At 41.3% G+C, this 15,653-nt stretch overlaps 1 protein-coding gene across 1 annotated transcript; it reads right to left on the reverse strand.

The window, feature by feature from the left end:
• Positions 1–1,165: 1,165 nt before the first annotated feature.
• Positions 1,166–14,665, reverse strand: LOC147795065 (splicing factor, suppressor of white-apricot homolog; the record flags this gene model as incomplete). Its single annotated transcript, XM_087132291.1, is given in 14 exon segments — positions 1,166–2,497; positions 3,168–3,267; positions 4,533–4,670; positions 5,405–5,527; positions 6,093–6,387; positions 7,088–7,261; positions 8,237–8,411; positions 8,413–8,747; positions 9,070–9,329; positions 9,535–9,757; positions 11,059–11,272; positions 11,878–12,029; positions 12,417–12,651; positions 14,429–14,665. Coding segments are annotated over 14 exon segments (2,721 nt in total), but the record flags the coding sequence as incomplete, so codon positions are not given.
• Between the last annotated feature and the right edge of the window lie 988 nt (positions 14,666–15,653).

The following is a 15,653-nucleotide window of genomic DNA, read 5'->3' on the forward strand; positions in this document are numbered from 1 at the left end:
AATAAACTGACTGTTGGATAAATCTAACCAATTCTTTTCCTCTTCTGTCTTATTGCAAAATGCAACTTTCTCTTTCATGCATTTTTTTTCAAATCCACTTCAAGCAACTTTTGCCCCGTTTTCCAACTTCCTAGTTTATGAAAACAATTTTGGAAATTTCCTCATTCAAAACCGTCGAAACAAACTCTTTCATATATTTCAACAACTGCAACAGTTGGGCATTCTTTTACACGTGAAGTTTCATTCTTAAAGAAAAACTAATATCTGTCATTTCAAATATCATGCTTTTTCTTGCTTTGCAACATCTACAATGAATATTTACGAATCAGCTTGACTTTGTATGATTTTAAAGATCTCAAAGCTTCAGATCTGTTATTTCCGATTAAGAATTTCCACTGTTCACAATCAACATTTAAGAAAGGACTGGCCACTATTCAGGTGATACATTCACACACTTTTTGATTTTTTTTTTTTTGAAGACTGTTTAGAAATTGACCGCTTTCTTTTTCAAGCCTGAAATTAATTGAAAATCCCGTAACTTTTCCAGAATTATTCAAGGCCAAAAGACACCATGAACAAAGCCATCCATTTCCAACCAAAGATTGACCTGTCAAATTCTGACAAAAACCTAGGCAATTTTCAAGTGAATTGTGTGAGCAGTTTTGGCATGCCTTTGTGATCAATTTACAAACATGTTTTTGTGATTTAAAAAATGTCAAAGTTGACATGACATTGATTTCTGAGTTCGCTTCACTCAGACTCTATGCTCAGACACTTGCAATGTTAACAGCACAGCTTCGTACCTAATACAAGTGTTTCACACCAAGAGACAGAAAGCACTATTAGAGTCAAAGACATGAGAATCACAGGCTTTGGCCAACTTTGACAATTGGCTGATATGAGGTCACATGCCCAGCAACCAGCTATGAGGATAAAAGGTCAAAAGATCAATCTTCAGGTAATTGCATTCTGTGATCAATGTGCCATTTCTGAAGCAGGTTATTTCCATTTGCAATTTTGGAAAATATATTTATCTCCAGGATTATCCAGAGGTTACCATGATCAGTATTTTAAGCAAATTCTTGCCTAAAAGCAAATGGTTAATGGATTAAAAGTACCCAAAGAGGCTGTTACTTGGGAAGCAACAAACTATGAGCAAACTCCACGAGGACGCGTACAAAAATATCAAAAGGAAACAAAGAGCAATAAAAGAGGAACTTTACTTACAAAGAAAATAAAAATTCCCCGCCCACAAACTTTCAATGCTAATAGAAGTTCTTCAGAAGAATTTTATAAAATTGGAATGATCTGTAATCTTATGAACAGTTTGCAGACTTGATGAACTGAGTTCTTCCCTTCTGCAACAGACAAAACTGCCTGTGTCCTATACATTCAATCACTACAAACAGTGGATTATCGAATGGACCTGACTACTGTAAACATTATAAAGCTTGAGCACAAGTCTGGTGCCACAGCTCCTTCACAGTACAACATTTATCTTGCAGTTGGCTTTACTGTGTAAGTTTTCTGAAAAACAAGCAACTTTTCAATATAAACACCAATATTCAACTAACTGTGGGACAATATCACCTATGCATTCCTCGAACCAATCTTGTCTTTGTTTCAAAGCACTTGCCAGATTGGAACTCTCACATACATGTAATAAGTTGAAATTCCAGGAGAAACAGCATGTAAATGTAGCAAAAACCGTTCAACTGAAAGCAGTAAATTTAGTTTTATTGTACTATTGCTGGAGAAACAAAAAAGCAGGTGTTTTCCACAGGTTCACATAAATTTATGACTAATGCTTATTACTCTCAATAGCAACAGTGATTTTTCCCTGTGAAAAAAATCACTTCAGTGCATTTAATGCACACACTGTTGAAGCAGATACTGCGTTTAGAAATAAAACACTCTATAAGTTCCAGTTGTAAGCACAGGTTACAAACTGAACATAGTTACCATTATGAATCAGACTTCATAGAAATGTGAACAAATTATTTCTCCCGCTAACAATGGCCTTTCAACTACAATACCCAATACCTGCAGCAAGCCATTACTTCTGGTAAAGATTCTCAATTATGATTACCAGGGAAAATAGAGAACACATAAGCTGTGGCTTTTCACCGGTTACCAGCTAATTTACCTCAACCAAACTTTCTGCCAAAAAAATGCAACTTTCCCTTGCAGCGAACAAAATTTGCTTTTTACCTGTTGCCAAATAAACTATTTCATAGTTTTGAAACAAAGGCAAAGAAAAAAGTATTAGTAAAAAGAATTTTAGCCATGCTTCAATTTTTTTTCGGATGATTCACACACATTTATTCTGGGGATGAATTCCTGAGAGAGTCTGATCCTAGATTTCCTTCTGCATGTCTGTTGACCTCTAACCTTCTAACCTTTCACAACCCTCGTCGGCTGGCTGCCCCTCCAACTGCTAGCTGGGCTCAAATGTTCTCGTGGCAGCTAGCATTGCACGGATTTTGGCCCGAAACGTCTGCAACACGGAGACACAAGGGAAATGGGGAGAGACAGAAAGAGATGATTGTTGGAAGACTGCCGAATCAAGCTCCATTTAATGAAATGGGCCAACCTTTCTCAATGGATGCAATGCACTGCCAAACAAACATCAAAGGCAAGTGACACCTGCATTTTACTGATCAATGCAAAACCTTAAGTTAAGTTCAGGGGTGAGACTGGAAGAAAGTGAAATATCCATGGCAATCACCAGAGGTTTAATGTGCCCCACACGGCAGCATAGGGCCCATGGAATGCATTTGTGTTTGCCCAAAGGCAACCCTTAAAATACATATTTCTTGTGTTCTATATCAACTGTTATATGTAAAAGCGTCTTAATTGTAAACTCAGGATTTTCCAGATATTCAAACAGATTGTTGGGAAAATCATAAAGTCAGGAAAATCTTGAGGGGAAATTCCTGACAAATCTACCTCACAAGTTACATTAATTTTGGGTGTTTGTTTTTTTTCCCCAAGAAATTACATTGACCAACAGCCAATATACAGCAGTAACATTTCTCATTTCTTCTGGTACATTCTGGTAAGCAGCATTAGCTTTCATTTTGGCATTTGAAAACACTGAAAAGATAGGATAGCACAGTGGACAGCTAAGTGATGGTGTGCCCCCATACATAGCCAGCTGCACTTACATCTTGAAAGCTCATATCTGCTGTCATTGGTGCTGTCGCTGAAGATCTGTTTTCCTCTGACATCTCTTTTGGAGGGTCCCTTGACAAATTTGAAATACTGCTACAAGGAAGACACGTGAAACAAAGGAATAAATATTCACAACTGTGAATGCTTGAATTCATATTGAAATCAAGTTAAAGGTGTTTATAGTTATACAGCTAACTACCTCAATAGATCTCATGTGCCAAAATATCCTTTAAACAGACTATGAAAATGCATATCAACCACTTGCTGCCGGGTGGATTTTTCTTGAGCAAGACAACATACCGGGCCCTTTTCAAGATTTTCCGTCTTCAAAATTCTTCAAAAATTCGTCATTTCATTGAATGGCAGTTTATACCTACATGAAGGACTCTTTGAGCACTACTCTAAAGCTGACAGGTGACCTTCATTGACTCCTGAATATTTGGAAAAAGAGCCCAGATTGTGCGGTGTTACGTAAGATTCTTTTGTTCCCAAAACCAGCACAGTGCACTGCTGACTTCTTTTCAATAGGGGCTAGATTAGGGTGCAATGGTGCTGCGTGGCTCATCACTGCGGTTGTGGAGAGCTTTTGTCCCCGGTGGTAATCCGCTCACTCTAAATGCCTCAAACCGTGGTATACTGTTTCAAAACAAGGCTGGATTATCTCCACTATTGAGAGCGAAAAAATGTCGGTAATGCCCAGCAGCTCAGTCTTTTGTGCTGAGCACAGTCTTTTGTTATAAGGCCCAACTCTTTTGTCCCAGTTTCGGGCTCCCCGGCTCTGCATATAAAGCCTATGTACTCAAAAACGGGTCGCCCGGCAGGAAGTGGTTAAACATAATTTGACAGTGGCCAAACAAGTTAAAAAGTTCGCCTCTTGTTGAAGTTCTGACTATAACAATCCTGTCTTTAAAGCCCATATGATGAAAATCTTTTGATTTTAATCTCTTTCTACTGCCATAAAAGAGACCGCACTTTATCCCATAATTAGTTTTACTTTCTTGAATAAAGTGTCCATCAAACAGTCTGATCCAATAAAGATTATATTCAGGCATGCAACTTGGACTTTGAGAAAAAAAGAGGAAATTCTAATCCTTACAAGATTTTGTACGGTGTTTTTCAATTTTCAATGGCATGAGTGTGAAGTGAAAACTATGAAACAGCTGATCTCTGAAAAAGTTGTATGCCTGTATATTTCGAAATTGCTAGTGTAGAAATACACAATTTACTATCTTTTTTCATTGAAATGTGTCTTTTTCACCATGAGAAGAGTTTTAACAAAGTATAGCATATGTTTTAACAGTCAATAAACTTCACTTCAACACAATTCTGGTGAAACCTCACAACAAATTGCCCATTACCCATCATCTCGCAGAGGGTTTGCACTTGTGGCAGACGGAGGGGGCGGTGGGATACCAGGAGGGGGAGGGGCAGCATCCAGGATCAAAGGCGTGACGGACATGTGCGTTACATCTCGTCCGTTTTCTGGGGACAGTGACCTAGGAAAAAAGATTACAAATCAAGCCAAACGGTCACTCTCAACAAATGATAATGTTGATACATTTCTACAGAGAGATGGAACTGGATAAAAACCCTGGGTGGGATTGGACGATGAAAAAAAAACGTGACGAAACATCCACCAGAGGCCTTGTGACCAAAGATTATACAGGGTAACTTCACTGTGAATACGCGTGTGTGAATGCGCTATGTAAAGGAAACAGGCGCAGGCGCCAAGACACCGCAACAGGCACGCACACCCGGACCCCTGACATTAACGTTGACACTCGAATGGCGCCCATGGTGATAACACCTTTTTGGCCATGTTCTCTATCTTGCGCCTCTAGACGATCTTTGCCTGTGGTGACGACAGCAGTGAATCACAAAACAAGTGCAGTGAAATTCGCTGAAGCTGTAATGCATTCAGCTTTGGTAAATTCACACCAAGAAAACTTGATCTGGCATAACGAGATTTGGCAAGTATGATCCAGCCTTAACAAGACAGGAGATTTCTCAAAAATGGCCATATATACGGTGGCCTTAAGTTTGGTTTTTGTCAGAGCGTTTGAACATGGCATAACTTGACTGATCGAAAACTTAAATTATGCTTTGGGCGGTCAAAACGCAAGAAATTCAGAAAATTATGAGAAATTACACAACTGTAAAATGTACTACCCAATGGAAACTGAATTTGTTGTCATAGGAAAAAATGAGGATCACGGATACTAACACCTACCGTGACTTGGTTGGAAGACTGGTGACTCCAAGATTACTGGATCGCCGTGGTGCTAAGTCTGTCCGAAGAGGTTGGACAGGAGAGTTTGACCTTGACCGAGATCTCCTTCTTCGCTTTGGTGATCTGAACAAGCATTTAAGAGGAAAGTTTTTCAATCAAGAGGGTGTGGCTTGAAAGACCAGTTCGCAATCCAAAGCAGAGTACTCCCCAAACATAGATAAAAAACTGATAGAAGAAATGGAATGGAACCTAGAACCAATAATGATGGAAACCAATACTAAAAGTTACATTAGGATAAGACCTAAAACCTTAAACTGGTTCCAAGATCAAAATACAAGGGAAAAAACAACACAGTCCTTCAAACTACCACTTAGAATTAAATGGGGGTATACATGAGTAACAATAAATGGTAAAACAAGAAACTTTCTGTTTAATAGACTTGACGAGAATAAAAAAGGATCTGTAAGAGAACAGGTCCTATATAATGAACATTTGCAATTGAGAACCTAAACTGATGCTCTAGTAGGCTAGAAGCTGAGTTAAGTTTCCTAAAATAAGTGTTAAATGCTAGGTTAAGAGACTACAAACTGAGAACACATCCCATTACAACTAGGAACAAAAAAAAAGGAGATGTTGAACTCAGAACGGAACCAAGAACCCCACCACTCCAGCTTGGTGCACATCTCACCGCTTTCTGGTAGTCTGGTAAGACTTTGGTGGGATTGCGGGTCGCAACCTGCCCCCTGGTGAGGTGGACCTGGATCGCAGCTTGCCGTTGCCTTCCCGGGCGAGTCGGTAGGCATCCTGGTAGGACCTGGGTGGGGTCTTGTGCTTCTTGTCCGGGGAGGGGCTACGGCGGCTGCCCCCGTGTCGGTGCTTGTGCTTCTTGTGCTTCTTCCGTTCCCCTTTCGAGTCGGTCTTTCGTTGCTTCTCGGCTGGACTGACCGTTTCCATTGGAATGTTGTTTGGTTCTGCAGTAGGTGCTTTGACAAACATTTTCAGAAAAACAAGTCAATGTAAGTCATCTTTGGAGGAAAAGATGATGCCTTTCTGTCACCAGTTAAACGTGGGGTCTTGAAAAGAGCAACCAAGTCCGCAGTAAACTTTTCAGTATACCTACACTGAACACAAACTGCACTACATTCATCAAGACTGTCATCCCATACCAGACATATCATTGTTTGTAGGTCATATCAATGGAAACCTCTGTTTGTAAACCTTTATAAAAAGAAGTACAAGGGTCCATGTGACAAAACCGACTTCATAATTCAAGACCTTTCTGGTATGAGGACTGGCAACAGCTCTGGGCAAGTTCGTCAAGTTAGTTAGTCAAGCACTGGTTAATTTTACCTGGTACCCACAGCAAATTCTGTAGCACACGTTACCTGTGAAAATTAACAAGTGGTCAACAAATAGACTTTGGTTCAAACTTGCTTTTTACAGTTTGCAAAAGTTTTCTTTCTGGTTGGTCTATGCTAAGACAATCATCCTTCTTGCTGGTTTTATTTGCATTGTAAACACTGATTTAGCACAAAACCTGTAAGAAATCAATCTGACCCCACTCTGGGTCAGAAAACTATCATGACGCCAGAGCTACTCTCTATAATTCTTGTAATTGTGGTTTATGTACAGTACTTTTGATTGGAATTTGACTAAAAACTTTCCTAAGTGTCCCACTCTCACCTGTTTCCATGCTGTCTAGTTCTGCAGCCGCACCAGCCTGGGGGCGGTCCTTGATCATGCTCAGAAAAACTGCTGCTTTCTTCCGTCGCTCCATCTGCTGGATGCGTTCTTTGGAGGCAGATGCCAATTTTTCCCGTGCCGCCGAGGCTAGCCGATCTTCGAGCCGCATCTTGGCTTCAATTCAAATTAACAATTCCAACACACACAACAAAATAACCTTCCTATCTTTCGCTTTGAATACAACTTTCTGAAGTCACCGAGGCTTTGACTTGTGTTTATATATAACAATACTGTCAAGAAATCCAAAGCAACTCACTTGAATAAATCTGTATCTGGCCAACTAAAAAAACACAAGAAGAATATTTATATAACGGGTTTTTACCCAACGTATAAATAAACACTGTGTATGCTCAGTGCTTGTCTGAGAGCTTGCGAAAAAAGTCACAAGCTTACTCGGGTGGGACTCGAACCCACAACCTCCTGCTTACTAATGTAGACGTCTTAACCACTTGACCACCGAGCTTGCCAGGGTCAGCTGGCTGGTCTGAGTCAGGTGAAGCAGCGGGTACCGCGAACTATATATATACGTTGGGTAAGGGCAAAACCCGTTATATAAATTAACATCTCCCCAACGCAAAAAAAAATACATCTTGAAACGACAAGAAGAATACTTCAAGATGCCAAAAGGGAGTTCTGATTTCTTCAATGATAGGGATGCAGATGAGGAATCAATAGTGGCTTGGATGGTCTTGTGTTCTTACGATCCTGACTTTTTTACCGTACATTTTACTTTTCGTGAGAGCACCAAAGCAACTGTTAATTCACCATTCCCCAGTCACCTGATCCAATATATGCCTTTACAGTATTCTGGGGTCGACATCCATTTTACTTAGGGATATCAACTTTTTAATATCATAATGAAGAGTACCATAAAATGCAGTTCCAAATATTTATTGATCTGTGAAGTAGTCAATGTTTTCACAAAGGGCAAGCAATTTAGGTTTGAGGAAAAGAAATAGTAATTTAACAACTTTGTATCCTTTTCTCCGAAGAATTTCTCCAACTCTTAAATGAAACTAATGAAGCCAAGGAGAACTGAATCTTTAACTAAATATATGTACATGATTAAAAGTGTCAAGACTTGTTCACCTTGTTTCATTTGCCATTCCTCCTCACTCATTCGTCCTCTGTCATGTGGCCCCTTCGATCGTACCCCGTCCCGCTCCGTGGATGGATCCGAATGCTCAGAGTATCCAAGAGAGGGCGGTTCTCTGTAAGCTGGTTCCCGATAGGCACTCTCCTGATACGGCCCCTCATTGTGGGGGCAAGTTAGTTCTGTCGGGGAACTGCTGGCCCCGGAAGGCAGGGTTAAAAGGCGGCTGGCCAGGGAAATCGCTCCACAACCTCTGGACCTCGGGGTCGTCCCCTCTGACCTCCCTTCGAAGGTCGCGATCTTCGGGTCCAGCTCTGATCGGCCGACCCAGCTGCGGGGGCATGGCAGTCCTAACGAAGTCGACGAGGCTTTCCGGAGGAGGGAGCCTGGGCGGTGGCTTCTCCTCTTCCTCTTCAGAGTCGCTGCTCTCGATGGGCAGGGCACTTTTCCTCTCCAGAGGGCGCTCTTCTTTGGACATCTTCGGTTTGATGGAAAAACTCACTGCAACTAAAGTAGAATTGAGAACACTCATATGACTAAATCCTTCCCAAAACAATGTTTACAGCAAAGTTCTTCAGCACCTACATGTAGATACTCCAAAATTATGCCAACCAACAACTGTGAAAATAAGTTGTCAGGACTGAAAACGTGGAAATCATTTGAATAGCTAAAACTTGGTAAATGCCAATGCAAAACCATCCTGAATGAGTGTTAAAATTTACCCTCTGTTAATGGAGACACAATCTCTAAAACCTCTGCTATATAAGACTCGGAGTTTTCCAGTTTTTGAGACAGACTAAAAGTGCTCCCCTCCTGAACTTTCACCAACCTTTCTTCATCTTCTCCTCCTTGCTCTCCCCAGCCTCCTCCTCCGTCTTGCCCCCCATCTCCTTGACAAAAATGTTCTTCTTCTGCACATAGTAGGCGTTGTACTTGTGCCAGGGTAGGAGGAAGTCAAAGCGGGGGTCCGACTTGCTCCGCACGCTGGCCTCAAAGTCCATACCGTTCTTGGCCACAAACTTTGCCAGCTTGTCAATGATGGGTTGAATGTCTGGCGGTGGCGGAATGACCCCTGGAACTTCAGCCTCACTGCAAAACAAGAGAGATTTTTGTGCCAAATATTGAACGCTGACTCTAAAAACCTTTTTTTCATATCCCACGTCTAGTACTTTCTAAGTTTTTCATGTAATTTGTGGCATTCTTTTTAAGAGCAAGTCCACAATTTTGTGCACACCATGTCTCGGAATAAACCTGTCTGCATCATTTAAAAATAATAGTGACTTCAGACCCTTACCTAATGTCAGCCGAAGGTATCGAGCCCATCGGCCCGGCAGCAGTCGGGGGCACTGACGGCGATTCTTGGAGAGGTAGTACATGTACGCTAGGATCCAGACCCAGGGTGGGGTGGCCAAGCCCGGGGTGGATGCTTGGAGGGGGATTAGGTAGGACGTAGGCAGGGTCAACCCCTGAGAAGTGGGGTGGTGGCACTGTTGGTAGTGATAAGGCTGCCCCTGCATCTTTGAGATAAAAAGAGAGATTCTATTACTAAAAGCAACCAGAGAAACACGGTTCTTTCATGTTATTAAATATTTAGAAAAAAATGTGTAAAATGTTGCTTAATGTTGCTTTATTCTCTATCAATGCAAGTTGCAAATGCACTTTTTTTCTGGTCAAGTGACAATAAGGGACAACATAGCTATTTATTTAACCACCGAAAACCTAGGGTTCCCGGTAGTAAGAAGAGTTGCCGATGTGTAACCAATTGAAAAGGCTGATTCTATTTATTTGAAAGAGGTCACCCAGCCTGGCTGATAGGGACATTAAGGTAGAGTCTATTACCCAATCAGATTAACATCAAAGTAGGAGCTTGGCAAACAATACTTCCTGCAACTTCCACTAGTATACCAGGCAAGATATGGGACGGAGGGGTACCCCCCTTACCTGTCCAATCCCTATACACACTCTAGACTATTGTTACCTAGCATATCCCCCTAGAAGTCTGTAAAGAAATCCTATGATTCCGATCAAACAATGACCAACACCAAGGTGGGGGGGGTTCTCTCCATCTCATATCTTGCTTCAAATGTCCACTAGACATCATGGCTGAGGCATTATCCATTTACAATAGGGAATAATGAGATTATGTTGCATATAACTGATCTCCATTGTTTAACCCTAATACCTCCACTACCCAGTAAAGCCATTCATTTGTACAGCTCCCTGTTGGGACAAAAGGCCAAGATGTTCACTGGCTCCTAGATAATGAGCACCAGTAGGTCAGCATACTGACTGTATCAGCACTGATGTTTACATGTGCATTTTCTTGGGGAGTTAGTGGGGACCCCACAGTCCACTGAGTGCCATAGGAAAGCACAAATGTATACAAAGTGTGGTGTCATCAGTACATAGGTTTAACTATGAAAAGGGGAATGATTCACTAGGAACCAATTTTCTTAGCAACGGAGGCTCCATTCGTAGTAAATGCACATCACCACTTCATGAATGACTATCAAACGCGGGTGTTGCAATCACATTGCTACCAAGAAAATGAGCACTCCCCAGCGCAAATCCATCCTTGGAAAAATGAGCACTTCCAACCAACATGGCTTTTTTCAACCAATGAGGAAATGCTCCTGCTCAGGGCAGACTGGATAGACAACTGCTCCTCAATATTCAGGCATTTTTGAGCCAATGTGGGGCAAATACCCAGAGCAGAATGACAGTTGTGTGTTATAGCCTCGATGCTTCATGATGGGGGATATCATACCACAAACCATCTAACCGGCTCCCTGTATATTCCAAGGCATGTTCCACTTACCGGAGGGAGGGGGCGGAGGTGGAGGTTGGAACATTGGGTAGACCCCCGACTGGTCATAGTATCCCGAGGGAGTCACAAACGAAGGGTCAACAGCGGGCGGCAGGATGTTGGAGTCGTGGTACCCCATGACAGGGGGCGGCTTACTGAAATCCATCGGGGGATGATGGTAAGAGGAAGCCAGTGGGACAGAGGTAGATGTCTGGATGGTTGTTGTCTGGAATGGGAAACAACAGACCGAAAACGATCAAGTTGAGTTATTGAGGAGCTGAACTGAATGTTATGCAAATCTGTACCCTTATCGCTTGCTCAGTGGCAGAGGTACAAAACAATGCCAGTATGACAGGCACTTGATAGCCACATCTGCTGTAAAGCCCAGACTCAAACAAGTTGTGAATTTGTACCCATTCAACTGAAAATTTTGAAATACCATGCATTTTAAAAAATTGTTTTTCTTATCATTACCACATAGCAGTGTATGCTACACAGTACACTGAACAAACAACACTCTAAACTGACCTCTCTCATACTTTTCTCAATGAAATCCGCACCTTTTGAAATAGCACTGTCTGAAAACATTGCTCACACATGAAAATATACAAATACATACGCTGATATGTATTTCAAGAAACATTTAAGCAGTATCATTTTAATCCTTTCAGAGCAACTCCAAGGTGTCCAAGGGCTCGATAAATTGCGTCCTACATGTACATGTACGTCACTACCATAGGCAAGCGTACATGTACATGTAACCCAAACACGACATCATTATGCTTTGTTGTTCATTCAAGATTCCTGTCTTATCCAGACTGTGATACCTACCCCTGCCTGCATAGGTGTGGGCTTTGGCCTCGACCTGCCCAGGAGGCTGGGGTGTAAGTAACCACTGTTATCATTATCATCATCGTCGTCATCGTCGTCATCTCCACCACTGCTGCTATGGTTACTGTGCTTCCTTACCCTGTTGTTCCCACCTGTACGTAGACAAAAAACTTGACATTTGTCTCAACTTGGCAGTAAAATTTAACTTAAAAAAGGAAAGATATTTCCTGAATTTTTTTTTCCGGTAAAAAAGAAGCACGTGTAAAATTTCAAACTGAAGGCAACAGTTGCACTGGCGTCACCAGTAAAAATTCGAATACATGTAGTTTAAATTTGATACCATTGCTGACCTGACATTTCATGACTGAGTCAGTCCATGCATGCTTGTCACACCTGATGGCGCGTTTTATGTGCATTTTTCATGCTTTATGCACGAATGTCAAGTGACGACTATACACTGCCCCAAAAAGCATTAGCGTTCAATGATCGTCAGCGTCTGGCGTTCACCATCACGCAACTGATTAATAACCTGCCTTTACCCTGTTTCTTGTGGTTATCCTCCTCCTGATCTTCAGGAAGTCCCTTGTACCTGCCACTCTTGATGAGCTTGAGCAGGTGTTTGTAGTAAGGGTTGAGGTAGTGGTCAAAGTGGAGGAAGTCAAACTGGGGATTGTTGGCCTGCTTAGTCTTGAGGATGATCTCCATCTGGGCCCCCTGACGCAGGATGAATCGGGCTGTCTTCTCCATGAACTTGTGGGTCTTTTTGGTCCCCGGCTGTGGGAAGAAAAGATGGGAGGAAAATGTTTTGACATAGAAATTCGAAATCAAGAATATGTACATGTAAAAAAGGGGGCAGTGGGTAGTGGCCACAACTCTTCTTAAAAGTGTTGACTATATTAAATGGCAGGTGAGAGTTCCGTTTTTCATTTACAAATGAAATGTCAATTCTCATTCTTAAGAACATTATGGCCAAAAAAAGTATTGATGAGTGGCCAAAACAGCTCACCATAATATAAGGCCACATTAAGAAAGTAATTTGGCTCAACATAACACAGGCAACTAAGGAAGCCAGGCAGCTGGCTAGCAGCTGCAAGTTTCTGATAGAAGTGTGCCCTGCTGTCAGCCATAGCCAAGTATAATTGGTTACAGCCTAGGAAGATTCTGAAGATACCAGCTTGCTGCTTTGGCATATGGTGTCCTTCTTGAACACGGGCAAGTGTGACTTCTTAGAGCGGGGTCCTACAAGCCAGTTCAGTATATCAATGGAGTGTGCCAAAAATGAAACATGCCCATCTTCATTCGAGAACAGCAATATGTGTGCACATGGCCTGTTACATGGTTGTACAAAGTCCCACAAGCGTGCTTTGTTCTTAAATGACCTTGGTTTTTTCTTAAATACATGTACCATGCTTGCTCACTTCACAGAGCATCTTGAAACACAAATGTGGTAAGTACAGAAAAATATGCTTAGCAAAACTGGCTTGACAGCTAAAATGTCATAGACTGTGTTCCACTAACGATTTGTTCTCAGCTGATTTTCACTAACTACACGTACATACATGTGCATGCAAACCCTCTAACCAATTTCCTTGCTGAGCACCTCTATGAACTTGGGCCCGAGTCACGAACAAGGTCTAAAACCAATATTCAGGACAACAGTTTTCTCATATGGGCTCATTCAAGGCCTCAGTCAATGTATTTGCATGTACAGTACAAGGCACAGAAATTTACCTGTGAACCTGAAATGGGAGAGGGGTCTTCATGAAAACATCCTGTCATCATTATTGGACGTAATTTGTTACCACTTGTCTAACTGCTTTGCAACATGCATTTAGGCATATTTTTTCATTACTGCAAGGAACATTCAGTGGCTTGAAAATGGGCCCAGAAAGCATGAATATATTCCATAACAACTTGAAACCTCATTTGGGAGAAACCTCTTCCAGCAGTTTGTTATCGGACAGGGCTGAGCATTTCTACGAGCTGGCAACGAGTAACAACTCAGAGTAGATGAATACAAGTTTGACCTTTCAAAAGTCATCCCATTATCGGTCTTCCACTGATAGCATCCAAGTGCGCGCACTGTGCCCCACTTCAAAAACTCTTGGTCACGGAAATTGTTTTGATATCAACCTAGTTCCCACTCTCATATACATGAGTAAGTTTCAGGCAGAATAACAAGAGCTAATGCCTATACCTTTTCCCTTTTTCACCAACCTGTTCATATGCTAAAAGTACTGGTAAAGACTTCAGTTTCAAGAATTTTCAAGAATCCTATGTCAAACGTTCAGGCTATCTTTTTAACATATGCACAACTTTGGCTTTAATCCTCAGCAAATCAGTCAGAAAATATTGCACCTACATGTAGCAAAGAAGCAAGTAGGCCTAGTACACTGACGGGGTGCCCGAAAAATTGCATTTAGCTGAAACTTTGGCAATTGTTTAAAGTGCCCAATTGGAACCAAATGCTTTCAAGCAACAGCTGCTTCATGAATAAATCATAAAAGCATTAGAGTTTTGTAGAGGTGGGTGTTGTCTCTTTTCCTATTACCATTTCCACTCCCATGGGAATGTTCATCTCAGCTGGAGCAATGAAAGGTTCTTCAGGCTCCGGTGATTTACACTTGGGTGGAGTCTTGGGAAACTGCTCCTCTGGATTGGGTGACAGAAGCAAGAGTTTACGTTCATTTGCATAGAGGAAGAGGTTACACTTCTGAACAAGTACCGGTAAGGACAAAGTAAATGCAATTTCCAATAAAGATTTAACAAGAAATAATTTCAAAAATCTCTGTCAACTGTCAAATTTACCGGTGTACAATTTTTTGACGTATTATACAAATACCAGAAGGCTTGGACTTTGCCAATATTTTCCTGAAAATACACTCATACGTATCTGGTACCAGGTTTGATGCTAAAATTAGATAAAAGTATTTGGTCAACCTATAAAAAAACTTTATTCAGTGATTTTGGGGTTAGCAAGACTGATAAACCAAACATATTTGACATTTGGCCACCTTATATTTCACATAACATTCAACTTGTTCTACTTCCTGATACAGGTACATGTACATTTGTAAATGTAGCTGTAATTCTTGAATAAGCATTCATTTTAAACAAACATTTTTTAAGTCGACTTGTACTGCGCCGTTGATCATTTTTATGGAAACGGCGCATGATAAATTTTCAATTATTATTATTATAAACATGTACATCAGCAATCATGATTCAAGTTTGAATTTGAAAAATACATGTACACGTGTGTGTGCTCCAAATAAGAACCTTGATTCCTGTTTGCTCCAAACCCAACCAGCGAGAAATGAGTGGTGTACCTTGCACTTCCAGTAGATTTTGTGGTTAGATAGCATGGAGTGCCTACCAAATATTGTCCCCCCAAAGGACCTCCCTAATACAGGCCCCTGAGAACTTTGTGGACAAACAACACAAACAAACCTCTTTGACCTTTACAACATTGGAGTTTTGGTTGCACTACCATCTAACCTTACACAACAGTGTTGTATTTGAGCCCAATGCAAGTCCCTGTAGGTCCATCACAAGTCCATCACAAGTCAATCAGTCTTAGTTCACAAGGTTTTCAAATGAGCTATGACAAAAAGATTCTTTTGTCATTGTTCACAATGTTACTTTTGACTGGCCTTGTGGAAGGGACTTTTGAAAGGACTTGTGCTGGACCGGAATACAACAGTGTTGCAAAATAAATAAAATTTAAACTTTAAGTCAGAGACACAATGAAAAACGAAAATTCCTGGACAACTTCT

This window comes from Acanthaster planci, unplaced genomic scaffold (assembly GCF_054643075.1).
Source record: "Acanthaster planci isolate LZ-2023a unplaced genomic scaffold, COTS_SCS Contig190, whole genome shotgun sequence".
NCBI classification, from domain to species: domain Eukaryota; kingdom Metazoa; phylum Echinodermata; class Asteroidea; order Valvatida; family Acanthasteridae; genus Acanthaster; species Acanthaster planci.